We start from the raw sequence: 23356 nt of genomic DNA on the forward strand, positions 1-23356 counted from the left end.
GGAAAGGCAAACCTACATTTCTAGCATTTTTACACTTAGAGAAAGCTTTTGACAATGTTGACTGGAATACTCATTCAAATCCTGAAGGTGGCCGTGGTAAAATACAGGGAGCAAAAGGCTTTTACAATTTGTGCAGAAACCAGATGGCAGTTATAAGAGTCTAAGGGCATGAAAGGGGAGTAGTGGTTGGGAAGGGAGTGAGACAGGGTTGTAACCTATCCCCAATGTTATTCAATCTGTATATTGAGCAAGCAGTAAAGGAAACAAAAATTCGGAGTAGGTATTAAAATCCATGGAGAAGATATAAAAACTTTAAGGTTCACAGATGACATTGTAATTCTGTCAGAGACAGCAAAGGACCTGGAAGAGCAGCTGAACGGAATGGACAGTGTCTTGAAAGGATGATTTAAGATTAACGTCAACAAAAGCGAAACAAGGATAATGGAGTTTAGTCGAATAAAATCAGGTGATGCTGAGGGAATTAGACTAGGAAACTTGACACTAAGTGGTAGATGAGTTTTGCTATTTGCGGAGCAAAATAACTGACAATGGTCAAAATAGAGAGGATATAAAATGTAGACTGGCAATGGCAAGGGAAGTGTTTCTGAAGAAGAGAAATTTGTTAACATCGGTACAGATTTAAGTGTCAGGAAGTCTTTTTTCCTGAAAATATTCGTATGGAGTGTAGCCATGTACGGAGGTGAAACATGGACAATAAATAGTTTAGACAAAAAGAGAATAGAAGCCTACGAAATGTGGTGCTACAGAAGAATGCTCAAGATTAGGTGGGTATATCACGTAACTAATGAGGAGGTACTGAATAGAATTGGGGAGAAGAGAAATTTGTGGCACAACCTGACTAGAAGAAGGGATCGGTTGGTAGGACACCTTCTGAGGCATCACAGGATCACTAATTTAGTATTGGAGGGAAGCATGGAGGGTAAAAATCGCAGAAGGATGTAGGTTGCAGTAGTTACTCAGAGATGACGACGGTTGCGTAGGATAGAGCAGTATGGAGAGCTGCATCAAACCAGTCTCTGGACTGAAGACTGCGGCAACAACAACAACAACAACAACAACAACAACAACAACAACAACAACAACAACAACACTTTGAAAGAATAGAAGTAAGTATTTGGAAATACAGACCACTCAGTGCTTTAGTAGTTACTTACTAGAACTATGCACTGCATATGTCCAATGGTATATTATTTCAGCTTACATATGTAATGTGTATGTAGGACAAAAGCTAATACTTACATATCTTTCATCAAGTGCATTAGTTTCTTTTCAGCATCAAGTAGAACAACACGGAGAAAGTCTCTGTCGCAACGAAGTGAGCTACCAGCCGAAATGATTTCCTTCAGTGAACGGCAGACTATATCACTAGTCTGTCTCGTAACTTGAAGCTTTGCCCATTCTCTTACAACTTCTATGTCTGCTGAATCTGATAATGCGTGCTGAAAATGGACAGAACATTTACATTGCAAAAAATTCAAGTATATAATTACAAATTGATTTGCTTTCTTTCCAGCTACCGTGCTAAATATCTGACACAGCTGCAACATCCCTGGTATAAGGACAGCTGTCACTGCCCACTAAACAGTCAATCTACAACCTTATCAGTAGTATTAGTCAAACAATATTATTGCACCTGAGGGTGACGGCACTGTAGTCAGCTTATCACGAGATCTCACCGTGATATTTTGTGAGGACATGCTGAACCACTTGACAGTATATGCACAACTGTCTTAAAGCAATTCACAGTGTGATGCACTTTCCTTAATCACAACTCTAGTTGTTTACTGTAACACCACTGCACGTTTCCGGTAATGCCTACAGGAGGTCAAGTGGAACAATTTCGTAGTCAGATAGCACAATCCTGTAAAACTACGGTAATTTTAAAAGCTCGCCAGTTACGGTGCCGACCTAAAATATATCGATACTAAATATTACCGACTCTTGTTCTCAAAACTTAATCCACACGAACTACAATCAATCCTGTCGGAGGAACATCCACAACTGAGAATTATACCAGAGGCTGAAAATACTGCCACAGTTGCAAGGTCGTTTTATTTAACACACGACCACTTTCGGGCTCTTATACGCCCGTCTTCAGGTGTCTTACTGAAAATAGGAAGTTATAGGAGGTAATTTTTACAAGCAGCAAACATAAAAATCCATAAATTTGGAAACATTTATAAATTGTTGGTTGGGCCAGGTGCTGTGAAACCTAAGTCAATGCCAAAGTGACACAAGACAGTACTACGGAAGACTGCCCGGGTAAAGAAATATGCACAGAATACCAGAACACTTACACTCGGTGCAGTGACTCCGAGAGCCACAGTGGCAAGTACAAGGTGCGGTGTGCTACCAACGAGTGCAGAGCTCGGAGTAGAGCAGGCACGAAGGAGGAAGCAAACTGGTAAACCAGAGTGGCAGAGGTACTGCCATCTATTGGCGGGAAGAAGAACGCGAGACCACTAGCCCGGCCATTCCCAATCTGAATTGGTGATTTACATTAAAAAACATTACACAAAAAATGTTAACAGTGCATTACGCACGGTAAAGAAAGATGTCGACCGAGGCAGCACAGAACTGTAGTAAAACTGAGTGGAAGCTGTGACATAAAATTTATGTAACGTATTACCTGCGCCCATCGGAAGCACACCACGTCTTCTACTCGTCCGACACGGCCCTCGGGGTCACAGTACCGAGCGTAAGTGTTCCGGTATTATTTACACATTTCTTTACCCGGGCAGTCTTCCGTAGTGCTGCCCGACGTCACTTTGGCACCGATTTACGTTTCGCGGCACCTAGCCCGACCGCCAGTTTTTAAATTTATGGATTTTTTGTTTTCTTTGTGCGTTTTCCGAGTGTAAAAATTATTTCCAGTCTCTTACTGTTTCCAGTACGACAACTGAAGATGGGCATATTAATAGCTCAAAACTGGTCGTGTGTTAAATAAAAGACTCTTACAACTGTAGCAGTATTTTCAACCACTGGCCACACGCATTAGTCACGACTGACAGTAATAATTGTTCAGTGACATGTTTTTATCATTTTATATACGATTTCTCTCGTGAATTGGTGCCGACTCAGAAGAACAGTACACATTAATTATTAATAATACAGGGTTAGCCAAAAGTCTTAACACTTGAAAATTCAATACTTCGCAAAATAACATAGGTAGTGATGTAAAAATTTACACATGCTTGAAATGACATAGGGTTTTATTGAAACCAAAAAGTGTGCAAAATAACCAACAGATAGCACTTTGTACGATACAAAAGCAATAATTAGGTTGCTAGGCAAGCTTTCAGAGGCAGAGGCTGCTCCTATAGGCAGAAGAGCTGAAGGGGAAGGAAGAGAGGCGAAGGAAAAGGACTGGAGAGGTCCAGGAAAAGGCACAGATTTGGGGAAAATCACCCAGAACTGCGTGTCAGGGAAGACTTGACGGACGGGATGGAAAGGAAAGATGCTGTGTTCCATCTGTGTTCTGCCACTGGTTGACGAGTAAATCTTATCTATTCAATTACATTCCATTATCAAAAATTGTTTTCATTGTTATAAAAGCAATACTTAGCACAACAATCAATTTTCAGTAAAGATTATCTTTATAACAAGCACTCAAGATTAATCACATACAGTTTATGTTCCTCACCTATATCTACAGTAATGATATAGGCTGAGGCAGAAACATCAACTTACACGATGTACAGGCAGGATTAATCCCATTTCACTCACTGCCAAGGCACTATTCCAATATTGGAGAGCCTCTGCAATACTGACGCGAGTTTAGAAGTGGAATAGCAATGGGCTGAGGTGTGAACTGGAATTTGTATATGGGAGGGAGATTACAAGAGTATTCACTGCAGCTCTGGTAGCAGCGGCAACTTTGGCATAACATCAGCATGTCTGCGTAGTGAGCAGGAAACCCAGGATTCCAATTTCAGTACAGTACAAATTTTAGTTCATTGCTTTAGCCTGCAGCATTACTGTAAATGCTCAACATGTCCGCTGCTCATCAACAATACCTGTGGTTGATGGACTGTGTCGTGAACAGCACTGTACAGCATATCAGTAGGCACAACGAGAAATTGCCATCTGATTGTACCACAGCAAGTTACGAGGGCAGTTTGAGAAGTTCTCAGAACGAAATAGAAAAAAAAAGTACTTACATCAGTGAAATGTTTGTTATTTTTCAGTGTAGTCTCCTTGTAGGTTAATGCACTGGGTCCAACGATGTTCCATTGCCTTGATCCCATCTCAAAAATGAGTTTCCTACAGGCCTGCAAAACAGTTGCCAATTCCGGCCATCAATTCTTCATTTAAAGTGAAGCTTCATCCACCAAGAAAAAGTTTCAGTTTTTGTAAGATATGGAAGTCCAGTGGAGCTACATCAGGTGAATAAGGCAGGTGTGGCAACAATTAATGCCTTAGTTTGTGTAATTTTGCCATGGTGATGGTACATGTGTGCGGATGCGCATTGTCTTGAGGGAAGATCACTTTCTTCCTTGCTAACTTTCCTCCTTGGTCTTTTTGTTGCAATTTGTCCAGGATAATAGCATAGTATTCTTCAGTAACTTTTTGCCCAGTGGGGAGATAATCTACAAGTACAAACAGGATCCCTTTTGCTTCCCAGAACACTAATGCCATGACCTGAAGGAGTTGCCTTTGCTTTCTTCCTGGGGTATAGTAGTGCACCCAAGTTTCATCTGCGGTCACAAACCGGTGAAAAAATCCTGTTCGTTTCTCTTAAAACAGGCCAAACATTGTTCTGATATGTCCATTCTCGTGCGTTTTTGATCCAGCATCAAGAGTCACGGCACCCATCTTGCAGATAATTCTTTCATTTCTAATTCTTCAGTTAAAATACGATATGCCCTTTCAGATGACATCTGGCAAGCGTGAGCAATTTCACACGCTTTCAATCCTCTGTGACCAATTTGTGTGCTTTTGCAATTATTTCTGGAGTAATGACGTCTCGGCTGACCATTGCGCGGATCATCTAAGCACTCCTGACCGAATGTAAATTCATCTGTCCACTTGGCAACTGTTGTATATGAAGAAGCAGAGTCCTCCAGTGTATTCTGGAAATCGGCATCAATGCCTTTGCTTTCATACCTTTCTGTACAAAGTACTTAATAACTGCTCGAATCTCAATTTTTTACTCTTCGCAAATTACTTTGCAGGAACAACAACAGAGCCACATTACCACAACAGTTTTTTCCCCAAAAGTACTGATGTGGCACGTGTTTACAGGCAACAGTCCAATGAATATATGTGATATGTGTTGTAATAGTGCTGAACTCTTGTGGTGATTCCGAAACTTTTCAATCCTCCCTTGTATTATGAGTTGTCATCTTGCATTGAAAGCGTAGCTTGGCATGGAGCCATGAGGAGAGCAGATTTTGTTTCTCACACACTCTGGCTACTGGGCCGTGCGAGCCATGTCCTTGACTAAAGCTGCATGCAATACATTCCTCATACCCTCTACGAATCTAAGTAGTACTATTAAATATTAATCTATTTCATACTTTGTATACCAAATTCTATTGATAACACAACCATAGTGTTAAATTTTCAAATCAATAACCTCCATACTTCTGGAGATACAAACTTTTATTTAAAACAAACAGTAACGGCGCTGGCATTGTGAAACTGAATTACGGACCGTAAAGTATTCATCTTTTGTATGAACTGAAACTACAGCCGAGGGGGGATCGAGGGATTTGGGGGGGGATCGAGGGATTGGGGGGGGGGATCGAGGGATTGGGGGGGATCGAGGGATTGGGGGGGATCGAGGGATTGGGGGGGGGGATCGAGGGATTGGGGGGGGGGATCGAGGGATTGGGGGGGGGGATCGAGGGATTGGGGGGGGGGATCGAGGGATTGGGGGGGGGATCGAGGGATTGGGGGGGGGGATCGAGGGATTGGGGGGGGGGATCGAGGGATTGGGGGGGGGATCGAGGGATTGGGGGGGGATCGAGGGATTGGGGGGGGATCGAGGGATTGGGGGGGGGATCGAGGGATTGGGGGGGGGATCGAGGGATTGGGGGGGGGATCGAGGGATTGGGGGGGGGATCGAGGGATTGGGGGGGGGATCGAGGGATTGGGGGGGGGATCGAGGGATTGGGGGGGGGATCGAGGGATTGGGGGGGGGATCGAGGGATTGGGGGGGGGATCGAGGGATTGGGGGGGGGATCGAGGGATTGGGGGGGGATCGAGGGATTGGGGGGGGATCGAGGGATTGGGGGGGGGATCGAGGGATTGGGGGGGGGATCGAGGGATTGGGGGGGGGATCGAGGGATTGGGGGGGGGAATCGAGGGATTGGGGGGGGGAATCGAGGGATTGGGGGGGGGGATCGAGGGATTGGGGGGGGGATCGAGGGATTGGGGGGGGGATCGAGGGATTGGGGGGGGGAATCGAGGGATTGGGGGGGGGAATCGAGGGATTGGGGGGGGGAATCGAGGGATTGGGGGGGGGAATCGAGGGATTGGGGGGGGGAATCGAGGGATTGGGGGGGGGGATCGAGGGATTGGGGGGGGGGGATCGAGGGATTGGGGGGGGGATCGAGGGATTGGGGGGGGGATCGAGGGATTGGGGGGGGGGATCGAGGGATTGGGGGGGGGGATCGAGGGATTGGGGGGGGGGATCGAGGGATTGGGGGGGGGGATCGAGGGATTGGGGGGGGGATCGAGGGATTGGGGGGGGGATCGAGGGATTGGGGGGGGGATCGAGGGATTGGGGGGGGGATCGAGGGATTGGGGGGGGGATCGAGGGATTGGGGGGGGGGATCGAGGGATTGGGGGGGGGGATCGAGGGATTGGGGGGGGGGGATCGAGGGATTGGGGGGGGGGATCGAGGGATTGGGGGGGGGGATCGAGGGATTGGGGGGGGGGATCGAGGGATTGGGGGGGGGATCGAGGGATTGGGGGGGGGATCGAGGGATTGGGGGGGGATCGAGGGATTGGGGGGGGATCGAGGGATTGGGGGGGGGGATCGAGGGATTGGGGGGGGGATCGAGGGATTGGGGGGGGATCGAGGGATTGGGGGGGGGGATCGAGGGATTGGGGGGGGGATCGAGGGATTGGGGGGGGGATCGAGGGATTGGGGGGGGGATCGAGGGATTGGGGGGGGATCGAGGGATTGGGGGGGGGATCGAGGGATTGGGGGGGGGGATCGAGGGATTGGGGGGGGGGGGATCGAGGGATTGGGGGGGGGGGATCGAGGGATTGGGGGGGGGATCGAGGGATTGGGGGGGGGGATCGAGGGATTGGGGGGGGGGGGATCGAGGGATTGGGGGGGGATCGAGGGATTGGGGGGGGGATCGAGGGATTGGGGGGGGGGATCGAGGGATTGGGGGGGGATCGAGGGATTGGGGGGGGGGATCGAGGGATTGGGGGGGGGATCGAGGGATTGGGGGGGGGATCGAGGGATTGGGGGGGGGGATCGAGGGATTGGGGGGGGGATCGAGGGATTGGGGGGGGATCGAGGGATGGAGGGGGGATCGAGGGATGGAGGGGGGATCGAGGGATGGAGGGGGGATCGAGGGATGGAGGGGGGATCGAGGGATGGAGGGGGGATCGAGGGATGGAGGGGGGATCGAGGGATGGAGGGATCGAGGGATCGAGGGATGGAGGGATCGAGGGATGGAGGGATGGAGGGATGGAGGGATGGAGGGATCGAGGGATGGAGGGATCGAGGGATGGAGGGATCGAGGGATGGAGGGATCGAGGGATGGAGGGATCGAGGGATGGAGGGATCGAGGGATGGAGGGATCGAGGGATGGAGGGATCGAGGGATGGAGGGATCGAGGGATGGAGGGATCGAGGGATGGAGGGATCGAGGGATGGAGGGATCGAGGGATGGAGGGATCGAGGGATGGAGGGATCGAGGGATGGAGGGATCGAGGGATGGAGGGATCGAGGGATGGAGGGATCGAGGGATGGAGGGATCGAGGGATCGAGGGATGGAGGGATCGAGGGATCGAGGGATCGAGGGATGGAGGGATCGAGGGATGAAGGGATCGAGGGATGGAGGGATCGAGGGATGGAGGGATCGAGGGATGGAGGGATCGAGGGATGGAGGGATCGAGGGATGGAGGGATCGAGGGATGGAGGGATCGAGGGATGGAGGGATCGAGGGATGGAGGGATCGAGGGATGGAGGGATCGAGGGATGGAGGGATCGAGGGATGGAGGGATCGAGGGATGGAGGGATCGAGGGATGGAGCGAGAATGGCATACATAAGCTGAGAATGTGATATTTCATTAGAACTATGCAAATGTATACACGAGAAAGTTTGTGCAATACGGGAATTTGCAACTTATGTCCGAGTCAGCTTGATTTTGTGAATGGCAGAAACGCAGCCAGAAGGGGTGTTGAGTATAAAGTTTGTTAATTATTTGTTTTGTGGAAAGGGATCATATTTTGTTTTCATTAAATTTTATTTAGTTGCCACCATACAACTGCAATCTGAATGCAACCGAGTTTGCACAGGCCAAACTGAAACGACAATTCAGAGAACAAAATGTTATGAGGGATATCTCTGCTGAGAAGGGGGAGAGGGGGGGGGGGTTGATTTGGGGGAAGGCACCAAATAGCGAGGTCATCAGTCTCATCGGATTAGGAAAGGATGGGGAATGAAGTCGGCCATGCCCTTTCAAAGAAACCACCTCGGCATTTGCCTGAAGCGATTTAGGGAAATCTTGGAAAACCTAAATCAGGATGGCTGGACACAGGATTGAACTGTCGTCCTGCCAAATGCGAGTCCACATTGCAAACCACTATGCTACCTCGGATATCTCTGCCGGAAACATGTCAAATCTCGCCAATGCTGCCTATCAGTCTATCACCAGTGAGGGTGGGAACCTTACTGTTGAAAATGTGAGAGCTGGAGGAAGATTACTGGAGGCGCATCAGTGTGATGAAAATTGCCGTTGACAACACTGTCATTAACACGTGTCCATCCAGCACCACCGAATCTGTCGACTAGCATGGACACAACCATGGACAACTGCAGTGGAAGCAACTAGTTTTGTAAGATTTTAGTTCTACCTACACATTCCTCATTGTTTTTGGAAGTAATACTTATATTGTAGTAATAACTGTTTTCAATTACTCAAACATTAAGGTGATGCTTATTCCATTTCTTTTATAAGCTGCAGCTGTAAGCTGGCTGTCCTATGAGAAGGAGGTGGAGCTTGTCGCAACAGCCAATGTGCTACGAGCCGAATGCGAGCCTCTACTCCCAGCATTCTACAACCGGCAGCCAAGTGAAAGTTTGCGATCAGTAATTGCCTTGGTGTATAAATGCAATTTGTTTTATTTGCTGGGGATACGATCAGGTCTGGTATTATAATCTCCACAAAAAATTGCCACAATCTAGTTCACTTACATGCAATGAAGTCAAGTCATAAAACAGATGCAGGAGTATCACATTCATACTGATAGAACATGTTGTTGAAGTATGCTCTTTTCCTATGAGATTGACAATACATTTCCTATTTCAAAGAACTGCATCTGTAGTGGGATGAATGGAATAATGTGTTGTATATACTGAAGTATTCATTTCAAGACTAAACACATTTCTTCTGTTTATAAACAATTTGTTTCTTGTCTGGGAGAAAGTATTAAATTTTGGGGAAAAAAAGCAGTTTCCTAAGATTTAAGATAAATTTAAGGGTTGGGAAGTCTTTCCTTCTTTCCTGCAGATATTCATATGGTGTGTAGCATTGTGCAGACATGTAATATGGTTTGGACGAGAAGGAAGATTATATGGGCAGATCAAATAACTAATGAACTAAATTGGAGAAACAAGAAATTTATGGCACAACTTGGCTAAAATACCAGATCAGTTGGTAGAACACATCCTGAGGCACGAAGGGATTGTCAATTTTCTAACGGAGGGAAGTGCGAGGGGTAAAAACTGTAGGAGAGAACAAGGGATGACTACAATAAGCTGGTTCAAACGGATGGAGTCCGCATCAGTTATTTAGAAATGAAGATGCTTTCATGTGATAGGCAGCTGTGGAGAGCTGCATCAAACTTATCTTTTGATTAGAGACCACAACCACAACAGCACAAACATTTAAGTAATTTTTTCAGATTTTCAGTGACAGGGTGATAACATGCTCTGTTAACATGACAACTGTCCACATTTCTTTGCGAACTATTCACAAAAAGTAATGAATCTGGGAAGTGTCATAGTACTTACCATAGTATTCTGCACCAGACTTTCAGTGGCCAGTTCAATATTAGATTCATTCTCTTTCAACTGCTTTTCCAGGGCTACGTTGTGAACTTCTGCCTCAATCAGTTCAGCATACAATCCTACATCTGGCGTCGGTTCAGGTGGTGCCGAGATGCGAGACTCCGCGAGTTTTGCGATCACCACCTCCTGTTCTGCTATAAATTTTTCGACCACGGAAGGAGTTTCTGATGGTGAAGACTGCTGCTCCTAGTAACAGAGAGTGTAGTATTATTGTACCGTATTTACTCGAATCTAAGCCGCACTCGAATCTAAGCCACACCTGAAAAATGAGACTAAATAAAGGAAAAAAAAATTCCCGAATCTAAGTCTCACATGAAATTTGAGACTCGAAATTCAAGGGGAGGGAAAAGTTTTAGGCCGCACCTCCAAATCGAAACAAAGTTGGTCCATTGTAATATGAGACAATTTAGGTCAAACAAATGATGATACAGCTACAGTAGTTTGGTTCGAGTCGTAAGCTTAGCAGTTAAGCTTTACCACGTAGCCATTGCTATGAGTCAGGTGCTCCGTCTGTATTTATACGGATACCCTTCCTTTTTCACGTGCTTCGTCTGGTTTGAATCGATTGCTTATTTTGCTTATTTTGCGTTTTCTTTGTTATAGGTGTTTGCGTCACTCTTAAGATGAAAATGCATTACTGCACTGTGTCATGCATTGTTTGTCGCATTCTAAAAAAAAAAGAGAGAGAGAGAGAGAGAGAGAGAGAGAGAGAGAGAGAGAGAGAGAGAGGGGAATCATCTCATTAGCGAAACAATGGCAAGAGACTGCTATTTGTTGTTACTTACACAGCTGCTTTCTTTGATAATGTTCAACAAGATTCAAATAGACTCCGTATGATAGAACATGTTCTGAACGAGAGTTAGGCGAAAATTTTTCTCTGTTTGAAAATCTTTGCGGCCACTTCTTTATTACATCAAATTCTGCACACAAATTAGAGTCATCTTAGATTTAAAAATCTAGTCACTTGCCGTGCTTCATTTCTGACTATCACTATTAGACATAAGAATAATACGAATATAAACACGACACGATACGTATATTCTTCAGCGTTTGCTGTTGTCTCACTCTAGTTTCGTAGTTTTAGACAGACAGGACTTAAATGAGATAGCAGCAAACACAAAAGAATACATGGCAAAATGTTTATATTCATACTATTCTTATGGTGAAGAGAATACTGTATGTGATTCAAATTTCATCAGGTTCCTATTAGCAACCATCTCTTCTCACAGGTAGGAAAAAATTCAGAACATAGAGTTGGTCATATTGACAAACATCCCAAACAGTCTTGCCAGTCAGATTTTCGTAGTACACTGAAAGTGTGCTACATTCGAAGATGAACAATACGGAATTTGTATTTACTTCGTTGGATAATTTAAGAAAATGCAGTGGTCGAAACTCGCGGCGGAGAAAAAAGCTCGTCTTCCACTATTTTTTTTTATTTATTTACTCACGCAGAGGTTTTGGCGCCAGTATTTATCTTTGTGCCTACAAAGCATGCCTGCATAGCACTACATATATTCGATGGCAGAAGTTAGTTGTGGCGGCACGTACCAACATTTTTCATAACTTCCGCTTGCTTTGCACTCGATTCTAAGCCGCAGGCGGTTTTTCGGATTACGAAAACCGGAAAAAAAGTGCGGCTTAGATTCGAGTAAATACGGTAATTTCACAGGATTATTAGTACGACAAGAGAGAATTTTCTTCTTATGTTACCAGTTGCTCGGTTCACTTATATATAACAATGTACCAACAGAACTACGAGGGCCCTTTTACACGAGCGGTCGCCATAACTTCGGCTATCTTAACACACTTCCTGTCCGACCAAAACTCCCAGCTTGTCACACATTACTGCTATAGCAGTTGAAATTTCAGTAATATTGATAGTTCTGATGTGAATGCCATAAATGAAATGTTACCTGTGTTCTGCCTCAGTTAATTTGTAGTTAAATTAGGAATGAGTTGAAAGAGTATAAGAACCATAATACAATTACCTGAGATCCCCTTTTGCTTTGCTAAGGTTAGCTTACCTTCTTCACAAAACATTGTAATATTGATTGAATATTGCAGCAGGAAACACTTCTTTTACTACATTTCAGTCCATAAACATTAACATTGTTCACATTAAATGACCAGTCTTTCCAATTTATGGGCTAGACACAATGTATCTTCTGCTTTCCTTTTTTGTTACGAGCTTCAGGGTTCTCTGGGGCAGTGCTGTCTCTGAGAAGTGGTGAATCTCCTCAGAGTGCTGTATTGTGGTAACCAGTTGCTTGTGGAAACAAGATGTCCGTCCTCCCGATTTCATGCACATTTAAACAAATTCTCTACTTCTCACTTACTACCCACTTAACAAAATTCCTATGTGCTGATGACGATCACTCACTGGAAACATAGCAGTTGTATAAGTACTGTATGTCACTGGAATTTGGCTGCAATAATTACACATCTGTTTGAAACTGACTGACAATATTTCATTCAAAATAATCTCTATTGCTGTTTATACATTTCTCCTACCTCTCCAGCAGGCTATGAATGCCATGCAAAAAAAAAAAAAAAAAACAACAACAACAGTAGTTCTTTCGAAAAGAAAGAGTCAGTGAGACATTTTCATACATTTTCGTATGAATTTAAGCATTGTTCAGTAAAAGCGTGTCCCAGTGATGCGAATAGATGATAATAGGACGAAGCCAAGTCTGAAAACTAAGCAGAATGACCTAGTATTTCTCAACTGAATGCCTGGGTCATTTCCCTGACCCATTTTGCTGTGAGATGGGGTGTTATCACGGAGCAATACGACTTTTCTTTTTCCCTATTTTGGTCATTTTTTACTTAATTTTCGAATTAAATAGATCATTTATTGTTGGCAGTGATCAGTGTGATTGGCTTCACCAGATTTTAGCAGCTCATAATAGATGACATTCTTCTGGTCCTACCAAACAGAGTATCGTCTTTTTCCAAAGCAATTTGGTCTTACACTGGATGTCTATGGTTTGCCTGGATTCACATTTGATTTACAACACTTAGTATTCTCAAAATTATCCATTTTTCATCACCTGTCGCTATTTGATGGAGAAACGACTTTCTTTTTATCTGGTGAGTAGTATTTCCCAAGTGGTCTTTTGATCTGCTTTCCGTATTTCATTCAGTTCATGCTGAACCAATTTTCCCACTTTCTGCATCCTTCGCATAGCTTTCAACCAAAAAGAAATGGCTTTTTGAGTTCCATTCAATTGTTCTGGGGGTTCCTGTTGAGTTTGAGTATCACTGCCCATCATCCTCACCCACTCCCCATTATCTTCAAAACCTGCAATTGGTTGTCTTCTAACTTTTTTGGTGGTTTCCCACGCTCTTTTCTCACATCAAAAAAATGAATCTTGTCCGTAACTCTTAGCTTGTAAGCAAAAAACTTGACAAGTTTACAGGTTTGAAACAGATACCGATGTACGGAACTTGGATTCGTGTGCACTGACATTCGTCATCAGCCGTTTCAGGAAGCAGATGGAGCTGCAGACGCGGTCTCACAGGCCCTACACTGATGACTAACACTATCTATAGGGGAATTCCTGTTTCATACTTCTACATCTGGTACAGGTAGTAAGTTATCACTTTTATGAAGTGATATGTTATAATAAGAAAAACATCATTAGCTTTGTCCAGTTACACTGAACTATTTTACTGACAACCTGCATTGACTCATAAATAGTCCTGTCTATGCATGGGGAGGAAACAACATTTTGGGGCACTGCTTTTTAAGACAACTGCTACACAACTGATTATTTTAACACAAAAAATTACAGTTGTCCTTATCCTACAGATTGTCTTCAACACCGTAGTGGTTTACTAGACGTGGTCCTGTTTGAGGTGGGATGCCGTTTTCTTCCTAGCGAGTCGAGGTGTGTTAAACTTCGACGCACACCATACCACTGCACAACTGGTATTTTTCCACATTAAGAGACAGTTGTCCAGAGGAGAAAGAGACAGTACGTGAAATGAAGGAAACATCAAGACTAAATGGGGATCTGTCCCATATCTTTGCATGTGAAGCAAGGAACTTACCCACAGAGCCACACCACTTGTGTGTCTAAACAAGCATTTCTCTCTTACAACTTAAATAGCATTCTCTGAGAAAATTCTCCCCGTGACAGAACTCAAAATACCAGTACAGAATGCACTAGCTCTTGCTCCACATCCACTGGCTTGCTCGAATGACTGCATGCTCCACCTGCTGCAGCCTATCCTCGACTTTCTCACTGCCTTATATTGTTTATCTGTTCTTAGTCTACACAGCACAGAGTGAATTATTTATAGTAGTAGTAGTAGTAGTAGTAGTAGTAGTATAAGTTGTTGTTGTTGTTGTTGTTGTTGGTTGTTGTCTTCAGTCCTGATACTGGTTTGATGCAGCTCTCCATGCTACTCTATCCTGTGCAAGCAGCTTCGTCTCCCAGTACGTACTGCAACCTACATCCCTATGAATCTGCTAAGTGTATTCATCTCTTGGTCTCCCTCTAAGATTTTTACCCTTCACGCTGCCCTCCAAAGCTAAATTTATGGTCCCCTGATGCCTCAGAACATGTCCTACCAACCGGTCCCCCCTCCTTGTCAAGTTGTGCCACAAACTCCTCTTCTCCGCAATTCTATTCAGTATCTCCTCATTAGTTGTGTGATCTACCCGTCTAATTATCAGCATTCTTCTGTAGCACCACATTTCGAAAGCTTCTATTCTCTTCTTGTCCAAACTATTTATCATCCACGTTTCACTTCCATACACAGCTACACTCCATACAAATACTTTCAGAAACGACTTCCTGACATTTAAATCTATACTTGATGTTAACAAATTTCTCTTCTTCAGAAACGCTTTCCTTCCCATTGCCAGTCTACATGTTATATCCCCTCTACTTCGACCATCATCGGTTATTTTGCTCCCCAAATAGCAAAATTCCTTTACTACTTTGTGTGTCTTACTTCCTAATCTAATACCCTCAGCATCAACTGATTTAATTCGACTACATTCCATAATCCTCGTTTTGCTTTTATTGATGTTCATCTTATATCCTCCCTTCAAGACACCGCCCATTCCGTTCAACTGCTCTTGCTGTCTCTGACAATTACAATGTCATCGGCGAACCTCAAACTTTTTAATTCTTCTCCATGGATTTAAATACCTACTCCGATTTTTTCTTTTGTTTCCTTTACAGCTTGCTCAATATACAGATTGAATAGCATCAGGGAGAGGCTACAACCCTGTCTCACCCCCTTCCCAACCACTGCTTCCCTTTCATGTCCCTCGACTCTTATAACTGCCATCTGATTTCTGTACAAATTGTAAATAGCCTTTCACTCCCTGTATTTCACCCCTGCCGCCTTCAGAATTTGAAAGAGTATTCCAGTCAACATTGTCAAAAGCTTTCTCTAAGTCCACAAATGCTAGAAACTTATGTTTGTCTTTCCGTAATCTTTCTTCTAACATAAGTCACAAACATATGGCTCACTATTTTAGACGAACAGTGGGTAGCAGGTAGGTTTTTTAAATTAAAATATAGAACGTAGGTACGTTTGAACATTTTATTTCGGTTGTTCCAATGTGACACATGTACCTTTGTGAACTCATCATTTTTGAGAACGCATGCTGTGATTCCGATATTTCTACGGAAACCAAACTGATCTTCCCCGAGGTCGGCTTCTACTAGTTTTTTCATTCATCTGTAAAGAATTCACGTTAGTATTTTGCAGCTGTGACTTATTAAACTGATAGTTCAGTAATTTTCACATCTGTCAACACCTGGAAAAAACTTGGTTCACTTTTGGCCACCAGGTGTAAATCTGGCACTGTACCTTGTACGACAGTATGGCATCCGTGCTGTATTGACGAGGTGCTTTTTTTGTAGCCGACTGTGCAGTACATTCCCCAGATGGTGCTAGTGCTTGGGCTGTGTCACGAAAATTTTCTATCCCATGGTCAACAGTACGGAAAGTTTTGAGTTTTATTTTACACTAGTATCTGCACAACATCCAGACAGTGCAGTGACTGGAATCTCTGAATCAGCAGCATTCTGAATTTGCTCTTCGGTTTCTGGCACAGATCAAATTTTATGACATATGGCCTGACATCATATGAAGCAATGAGGCACATTTTACACTACAGGGTGCAGTGAATGCACAGCACAGCCGAATTTGGGGTACTGCTAAACCTTGTGTTATACTCAAGAGCCATTGTCCTTTCTGTATGAAATAGTGTAATGTGCAGTCGTGAGTACCTATACAGTGACGAATTCATATTATCGAGATGTCCTCTTACAGCACGATTCCTGCTTTGGAAGACAACTCTGTGGAAGCCACTGTTTTCATGCAAGATGGAGCAACATCTCGTGTCGCTCGCCCGATGAAAGATCTGCTTAATGCAACCTTCCGTGATCGTTTTATGTCTAGAGATTTTCTAGATGCATGGCCTTCAAGATATGAAACCACATGACTTGGTTCTGGGAAGATCTAAAATAATGTGTTTACCTGGGACACATTTGGTCTCTATGTGCTCTGAAGGCCAGTAAACAGAAATACGTTGCTCAGATTTTACCAGAACTGCTGCGGCCAACTGTCGATCGCATCATTTCACAGACACAGCATCTCGATGTCTCTGGTGCTCGTATTGAATGAATTGTGTAACAGATTAAAAATAAAAACAACGCTATGACTTTCTTGCTTGTTTGACCTTTTCTGCCCATGTCCCATTCCTAATCCATTACATATGGGTACATTTCTACACATCTTTCTAACATTAACACTAGAGATGGGGGATCCGCTCTTGAACTAATTCATGGAGTTCAATCTTTCAAAGGAGTGAACAATCAGTGATTCAGAAAAAAAGAACGGTAGCTCCAAACGTTTCCCACGGCAGAGAGAGAGAGAGAGAGAGAGAGAGAGAGAGAGAGAGAGAGAGAGAGAGAGAGAGAGAGAGAGAGAGAGACGGAGCATATCAGCAGCGCCTCTGCTGGTCAGAGCACAGTGCACGCCACACAACACAACACAGCCAGCGCCGGCCTCTGACCTGCTTCTACCTTGGTTGCCTGCATTGTGCAGTGCCCCATTGGATTTTGTGTTTCACATATGCCGTGCCGTCTCTGTGCGTCGTCTGCCGTGTGCACTGTGCAGTGTCTGGCGCAGCTTAACTTCGCATCGCACTCTGTCGGCGATCGTTTCAGTCGCACGTCCTGCCCTCTGGGCAGTTGATGCGAGCAACAGGACAGAGAGCCACCTAGCGGATAACATAGGAACTACTTGCAAAAACCTGCTCGCAAGGGAACGGACGATTTGTCTCGGAGCGGGTGAGTTCACCGCTCCCCTCCACCCTCGGAACTCGCCCGCTCGACGCTCACCCCACCATCTCGACTCTAGCCAGAGCGTCGAGCAAAGCGACTCAGGTGTCACTCTGGTCTCTGCGGTCTCAGCTCACGCAGTAATACAGCTCGCGGCTCGACCTGCTCGACTCAGCGCCTCTGCATCGGAGTTCGTCCCCACTGGATATTGTTCTTCGTAGTAATACCGCTATGTATATTACATTATTATGTTATGTATACATCAATTGTTTTTATTTTATTTTTATTTGTTTAAACTGATTAGATTAGGTTCCTGAAGACTCCTCTTACTATAGGATTTTTATTATGGACACTCGAATTTACGCTTTAATTACGAGCGAACCGATAAACGTATCGCAAAATGTTATACACCAATATTTTCCTTGTTTTATTCTGCGTAAGGCTATATGCAGCACTTTCGTTTTACAGTCAAATTTATATATTTTTTTCTTATTCTGGTACGGATTCTGCGATTTTAGGCGTCTTCGAAAGGAAACGTTCACTTTAAAAATATATGGCTTGCGATGTATTTGTATGAGGTTAATGAAATTTTAATACATTATAGCCAAATATATTGTTAATGTAAATCTCAAGTTACATCATTTTCCGATCACCCAAAAAACCACGATAGTGCAAAATAAATCAATAATCAAAAACTTTGTCATATCGTGGAAATTTCAATAAACAATACAAAATTCTTACTCATTATCTGTGTTACTTCAAAATAGGATCAAATAAGATCAAAATACAGGTATAGTACTGGAATAAACCAAGTTTAAAGGGCAATGTGCCTTCCATTTATTTTCTATTGTAAATGAGTGGCGAGTCATGAAAAAGAGCTAATTCATTTCAGGGAGTGAACAGTTCTGATCCAATCTCTGAAAAGAACAGTTTTGCCCATCTCTAATTAACACCACCACATTTGCGTCTGGTGGCCAAAATTTGAACTAATTTTTCCCACGCATAAATAATTCCACCTGAACATGTCTACAAAGTTTCACTGTCATGTGATGATCACAGCCTACACTGGACCTCTGTGGATAGCTGCAGTTCCTCTCCTCTTGTGCTCTCAAATGGAGGTAGGGGCAAAAAACTGTTTCCGTACAAGCCCTGATTAATCTCCTCTTAGTGGCCCTTACACAAGATGTATATTGGTGGGCAGTAGGGTCATTCTCCCATTTCTCACAAATTCCAGTTCTATAATCTTTCTCAGTTGTGATTTCCTGAAAGAATGCCTCCTTGCCTCCAGGTATTGCAATCTGAGTTCACAGAACATTTGCGTAATACTTGTCTGTTAATGGACCGATGTCAAAGAATAGCTATGTAAGGTTCTACCAGTATATGAAAGCTCTCTGCAATGCTGCCTACAGTAGGATCAGGTTATATAAAAAAATGGAGAATGATACTTTCTAAGTCGAGATGAGAAGTGGCTTCCTCTGCAACACCACTAAAGTGGTTTTCGCACACAGCTTGAGAGGGAAACACTATGCCAACTTTGTGAGGAGGATTTTTCCTGTTTTTAGGAATAGTATCATAATGAAATTGCTCTATGAATCTAGAAGATATGAGAGGGGCGGGGGGGGACAGATTTCTTTTATGAAAGTACCTTTGCTGGCACACTGAACGGGCAAATAACTTAATGAATGCAGCAAGGTAACACCCTCAACAACCAAATACATACAGTTACATTAACAACAAAATAAATGCTATAGTAGACCTCTTCACTTACCTGCTTAGCATTCTTGCCGTACGATGTGATGCAATTACTGTCACACATTAGCTTCATGCCATTCTCAAGCTGCTGAGATGCTGCTTTCACAGTCAAAGTTAGGTTGTTCAGCTCACGAATTTCATGTAGCAAACTTGAAGCTTTTTGATCTGAAATAAAACGGGTGTCTAATACGAGTAACTGAAAGCTGTAATACTACAAGTCCTACAACGACCACACTTCCTCCTAGACCAGGATCATCTACGCGAAGACTCTACACTCTACATGCATCAATCATGCATCACTCGTGTTGTGAATGAAATATGCTGTTGAAGGAATAGAGAGAAATGCTCTTTAACTTAGTTGCTGAACAATTGCAGGAGGAAGCAAAATTTCTTTTACACATGACAATGTTACTGTCAAATGGAGACTAAGGGAAACATTCTTGGCAGGGTAAGTTGGGAAAGAGGGAATAACTAAGTTTATAACAAACAGCATCAGTATTGTATGAGGTTATTTAATAATACTAGCATAGAAAGATAATGATAACAGAACATTTCAAACATGACCTGGGTGAAAATAATGGATGTTAATCTACACAATAAGAACTGGGTTGTCATGTTCTTTTAGAAGACCTCAAACATTCCTTGAGTGTTCAAACAAATTTCGGGCTTGCAGCTGCTTGTCGTCCAATACCTCGCACGATATTTCAGCTAGACACCTGCCAGTCATCTTCAGGTGAGCCGTCGCAAACTGGCGAAAACGTCCTCCGTTCCGCAATATATAGCGTACTGTAACTATTCTGCGCATGCGCCGAAAACTTGATAGATGAACCACACTGCCCGCCGGCAGCGCCCTCCCTGGTGGAATAGTGGAACTCAGTCGCCCTCTGCATTGCCGTTTGCCACGGCCGTTGACGCACTCTGTCTTCTTCGATTTGAGCAAATCGTGGAGATGATGGGATTCCGTGCGCTGTCCAACTGGTAGCCACTGTCACAGTTTAACAGATTTTCCGCCAGTTGTATTTCTATGGATTCTTTAATAATGGAGTCCCAGAAAGACGATGCTGTGAACAAAATCATTGTTTTCTCATACTCCATTGAATGTCCAATAGAAATACAACGTTCAGCAATAGCGGACTTGCTTGGCTGCAAAAGGCAGGTGTAACGTTGATGTTCAGTGCAGCGTTCTTTCACGGTGTGTGTGGTTTGACCTATGTAAGCCATACCACATTGGCACGGTATCTTGTAAATTCCGGCCTTTCGTAGTAACAGACTGTCCTTAACTGATCCCACAAGGTCCGCAATCTTCGATGGTGGGCGGAAAACCACTTTTACCTGAAATTTTCGGAGGATTCTTTCTATTTTAAACGAAGTGTTGCCAACGAAAGGAAGAAAAGCTAAAGATTGTTCCGGCTTGTTCTCCTCTTTATTCACTTCCTGCTTCTTAGTTTTAACTGTTAGTGCCCTGTTAATCTGCCGGATGGGATATCCATTTTCACTGAATACTGTCTTTAGATGGGCGAGTTCTTGAGGTAAGCTATCTAGATCTGAGACAGTATGAGCTCTATGAACAAGTGTTTTAAGCAAACTCATGGTTTGCAATGGGTGATGGCAACTCGATGCTTGCAGGTACAAATCAGTACGAGTGGGATTCCGGTAAACTGAATGCCCTAGAGAACCATCATTCTTCCTTCGAACCAGGGCATCCAAGAAAGGCAAACAACAATATTTCTCTATTTCCATGGTGAACCGGTTGTTGCTATAAATGGAGTTGAGGTGATGTAGAAACTCCATTAATTTATCTTCTCCATGAGGCCACACTATGAAAGTGTCATCCACATACCACCAAAATACTGTTGGTTTCAGAGTAGCTGATTCAAGGGCTCTCTTCAAAATCCTCCATAAAAAGGTTGGCCACGAAAGAGACAGGAGGCTACCCATGGCGACACCATCAGTCTGTTCAAAATAATCTTGATTAAACATAAAATAATTTGCAGAAAGAGCGTGCCTGAACAAAGCAGTGATATCAACAGGAAACATGTTACCAATCAGTGTCAAAGAATCTGCAAGAGGAACTTTTGTAAAAAGTGAGACCACATAAAAACTTACTAGAAGGTCTACACTGCTAAGACGAAGAGCCCCCAGTCTACTGATAAAATATGTGACGTGAGCACTTGCCTACGAAAGGTCTCAGTAAGGAAGTGAGATGTTTAGCTAAATCATATGTAGGAGCTCCAATGTTGCTCACTATTGGACACAGTGGAAGACCCTCTTTATGAATCTTTGGAAGGCCATACAGTCTCTGAGGTACACAACCATGTGGTCTTAACCTCTTGATGGTCTCTTGCGATAAGGAGGAGGAATTTAATAGTGCTGAAGTTTTCCATTGCACACGTCCTGTAGGATCGTAATCAATCCTCCTATAGGTAGAGTCACTTAGCAGACCATACCTCTAGCCTTCTAAACACCACAAGGTAACAGGGCACTAACAATAAAGAATCCTCCGAAAATTTCAGGTAAAAGTGGTTTTCCGCCCACCATCGAAGATTGCGGACCTTGTGGGATCAGTTAAGGACAGTCTGTTACTACGAAAGGCCGGAATTTACAAGATACTGTGCCAATGTGGTATGGCTTACATAGGTGAAACCACACACACCGTGAAAGAATGCTGCACTGAACATCAACGTTACACCCGCCTTTTGCAGCCAAGCAAGTTCGCTATTGCTGAACATTGTATTTCTATTGGACATTCAATGGAGTATGAGAAAACAATGATTTTGTCCACAGCAACATCTTTCTGGGACTCCATTATTAAAGAATCCGTAGAAATACAACTGGTGGAAAATCTGTTAAACCGTGACAGCGGCTACCAGCTGGACAGTGCACAGTATCCCATCATCTCCACGATTTGCTCAAATCGAAGACAGAGTGCGTCAACGGCCGTGGCAAACAGCAATGCAGAGGGCGACTGAGTTCCACTATTCCACCAGGGAGGGCGCTGCCGGCGGGCAGTGTGGTTCATCTATCAAGTTTTCGACGTATGCGCAGAATAGTTACAGTACGCTATATATATATATTGCGGAACGGAGGACATTTTCACCAGTTTGCGACGGCTCACCTGAAGATGACCGGCAGGTGCCCAGTTGAAATATCGTGCGAAGTATTGAATGATGACCGGCTGCAAGCCCGAGATTTGATTGAACAGTCAATTCGCCAGGAAAATTTTAAAATTCACATTCCTTGAGTACTCACCTTTCTTCATCCACATATTCTGTTCTCTCCAACTGCAGTTCTTTGTGATGTCTCTCTAATCTCTTCTCACCTTTTTTCCAACATAACCAAACACTAGACTGTCTCACTAGAGGAATTCATAGTTTTGAGCACTGGGACATTTGTCTGACTAACATCTATCTAATGTTACTGTCAAGTGACAAGCTTTTGGAACTTGGGAGAGTATGAACCACAAACTGGTTATGAAGAAAGCTATGAGTGATGAAGTGGCATGTGCTAATAACTCTTACAATGCATCTGTTTCACGGAAATGAAATCAAAAGTCATCATCATCTCCGTTATGGAACTGCCTGAAATAACTAATTGTGTTTCTTTATATGTCGTTGACATTGTTTTGAAATGTTACTATTGTCCTCTGTGATTCTGCTGGTTTATCACTAGAAGTTAGTGGAAAGTAGATGCCCAGCAAATATGACAGAATATAAAAAACAAATATCAGTTGGTGCTACAGCAAACCAATCTTCAAATTATATGTTGACAATTTTTATGCAGTGTTTCATGTTTTTCATTGTCCTGAAAACTAATGTCTTGGTACGGTCCTATTAAACAACCAGCTCCATATTGCTAACAGAAGACTTACAGTTACAATCAGAATAAGACACCGCTGCATCACCATTTTGTTACCAACTTCTGAATATTAATCTTTCATAGAGTGCTAAATATTTAGGCACTGTTTGAACAATTTTATGAGCCAGTACAAATGTAAGCTTCAACTATACAGGGA

General features: G+C 43.7%; 2 protein-coding genes and 1 long non-coding RNA gene across 19 annotated transcripts in view; 2 read left to right on the forward strand and 1 right to left on the reverse strand.

Moving 5' to 3' along the window:
* The window catches only part of LOC126143123 (disks large homolog 5-like), a 1046479-nt gene that overhangs the window by 783607 nt on the left and 239516 nt on the right, over positions 1-23356 (reverse strand). The window contains exons 3-4 of one of the 12 annotated variants that reach the window (XM_049915313.1): positions 19361-19509; positions 10223-10465 (exon numbers count right to left, since the gene is read on the reverse strand). The exons of the other annotated variants lie outside the window; for them this stretch is intronic. Of the exons in view, the coding sequence (XP_049771270.1) occupies positions 10223-10465; positions 19361-19509 (392 nt within the window). The remainder of the gene's footprint in view (positions 1-10222; positions 10466-19360; positions 19510-23356) is intronic. 12 annotated transcript variants of the gene reach the window in all.
* Positions 1-23356, forward strand: part of LOC126143121 (disks large homolog 5-like) — an 886848-nt gene that overhangs the window by 276004 nt on the left and 587488 nt on the right. The gene's annotated exons all lie outside the window — the stretch shown is intronic.
* LOC126143160 (uncharacterized) overlaps positions 1-23356 on the forward strand; it is a 237725-nt gene that overhangs the window by 1313 nt on the left and 213056 nt on the right. The window lies entirely within an intron of this gene.

This window comes from Schistocerca cancellata, unplaced genomic scaffold, assembly GCF_023864275.1.
Source record: "Schistocerca cancellata isolate TAMUIC-IGC-003103 unplaced genomic scaffold, iqSchCanc2.1 HiC_scaffold_782, whole genome shotgun sequence".
In the NCBI taxonomy this organism is placed as follows: Eukaryota; Metazoa; Arthropoda; class Insecta; order Orthoptera; family Acrididae; genus Schistocerca; species Schistocerca cancellata.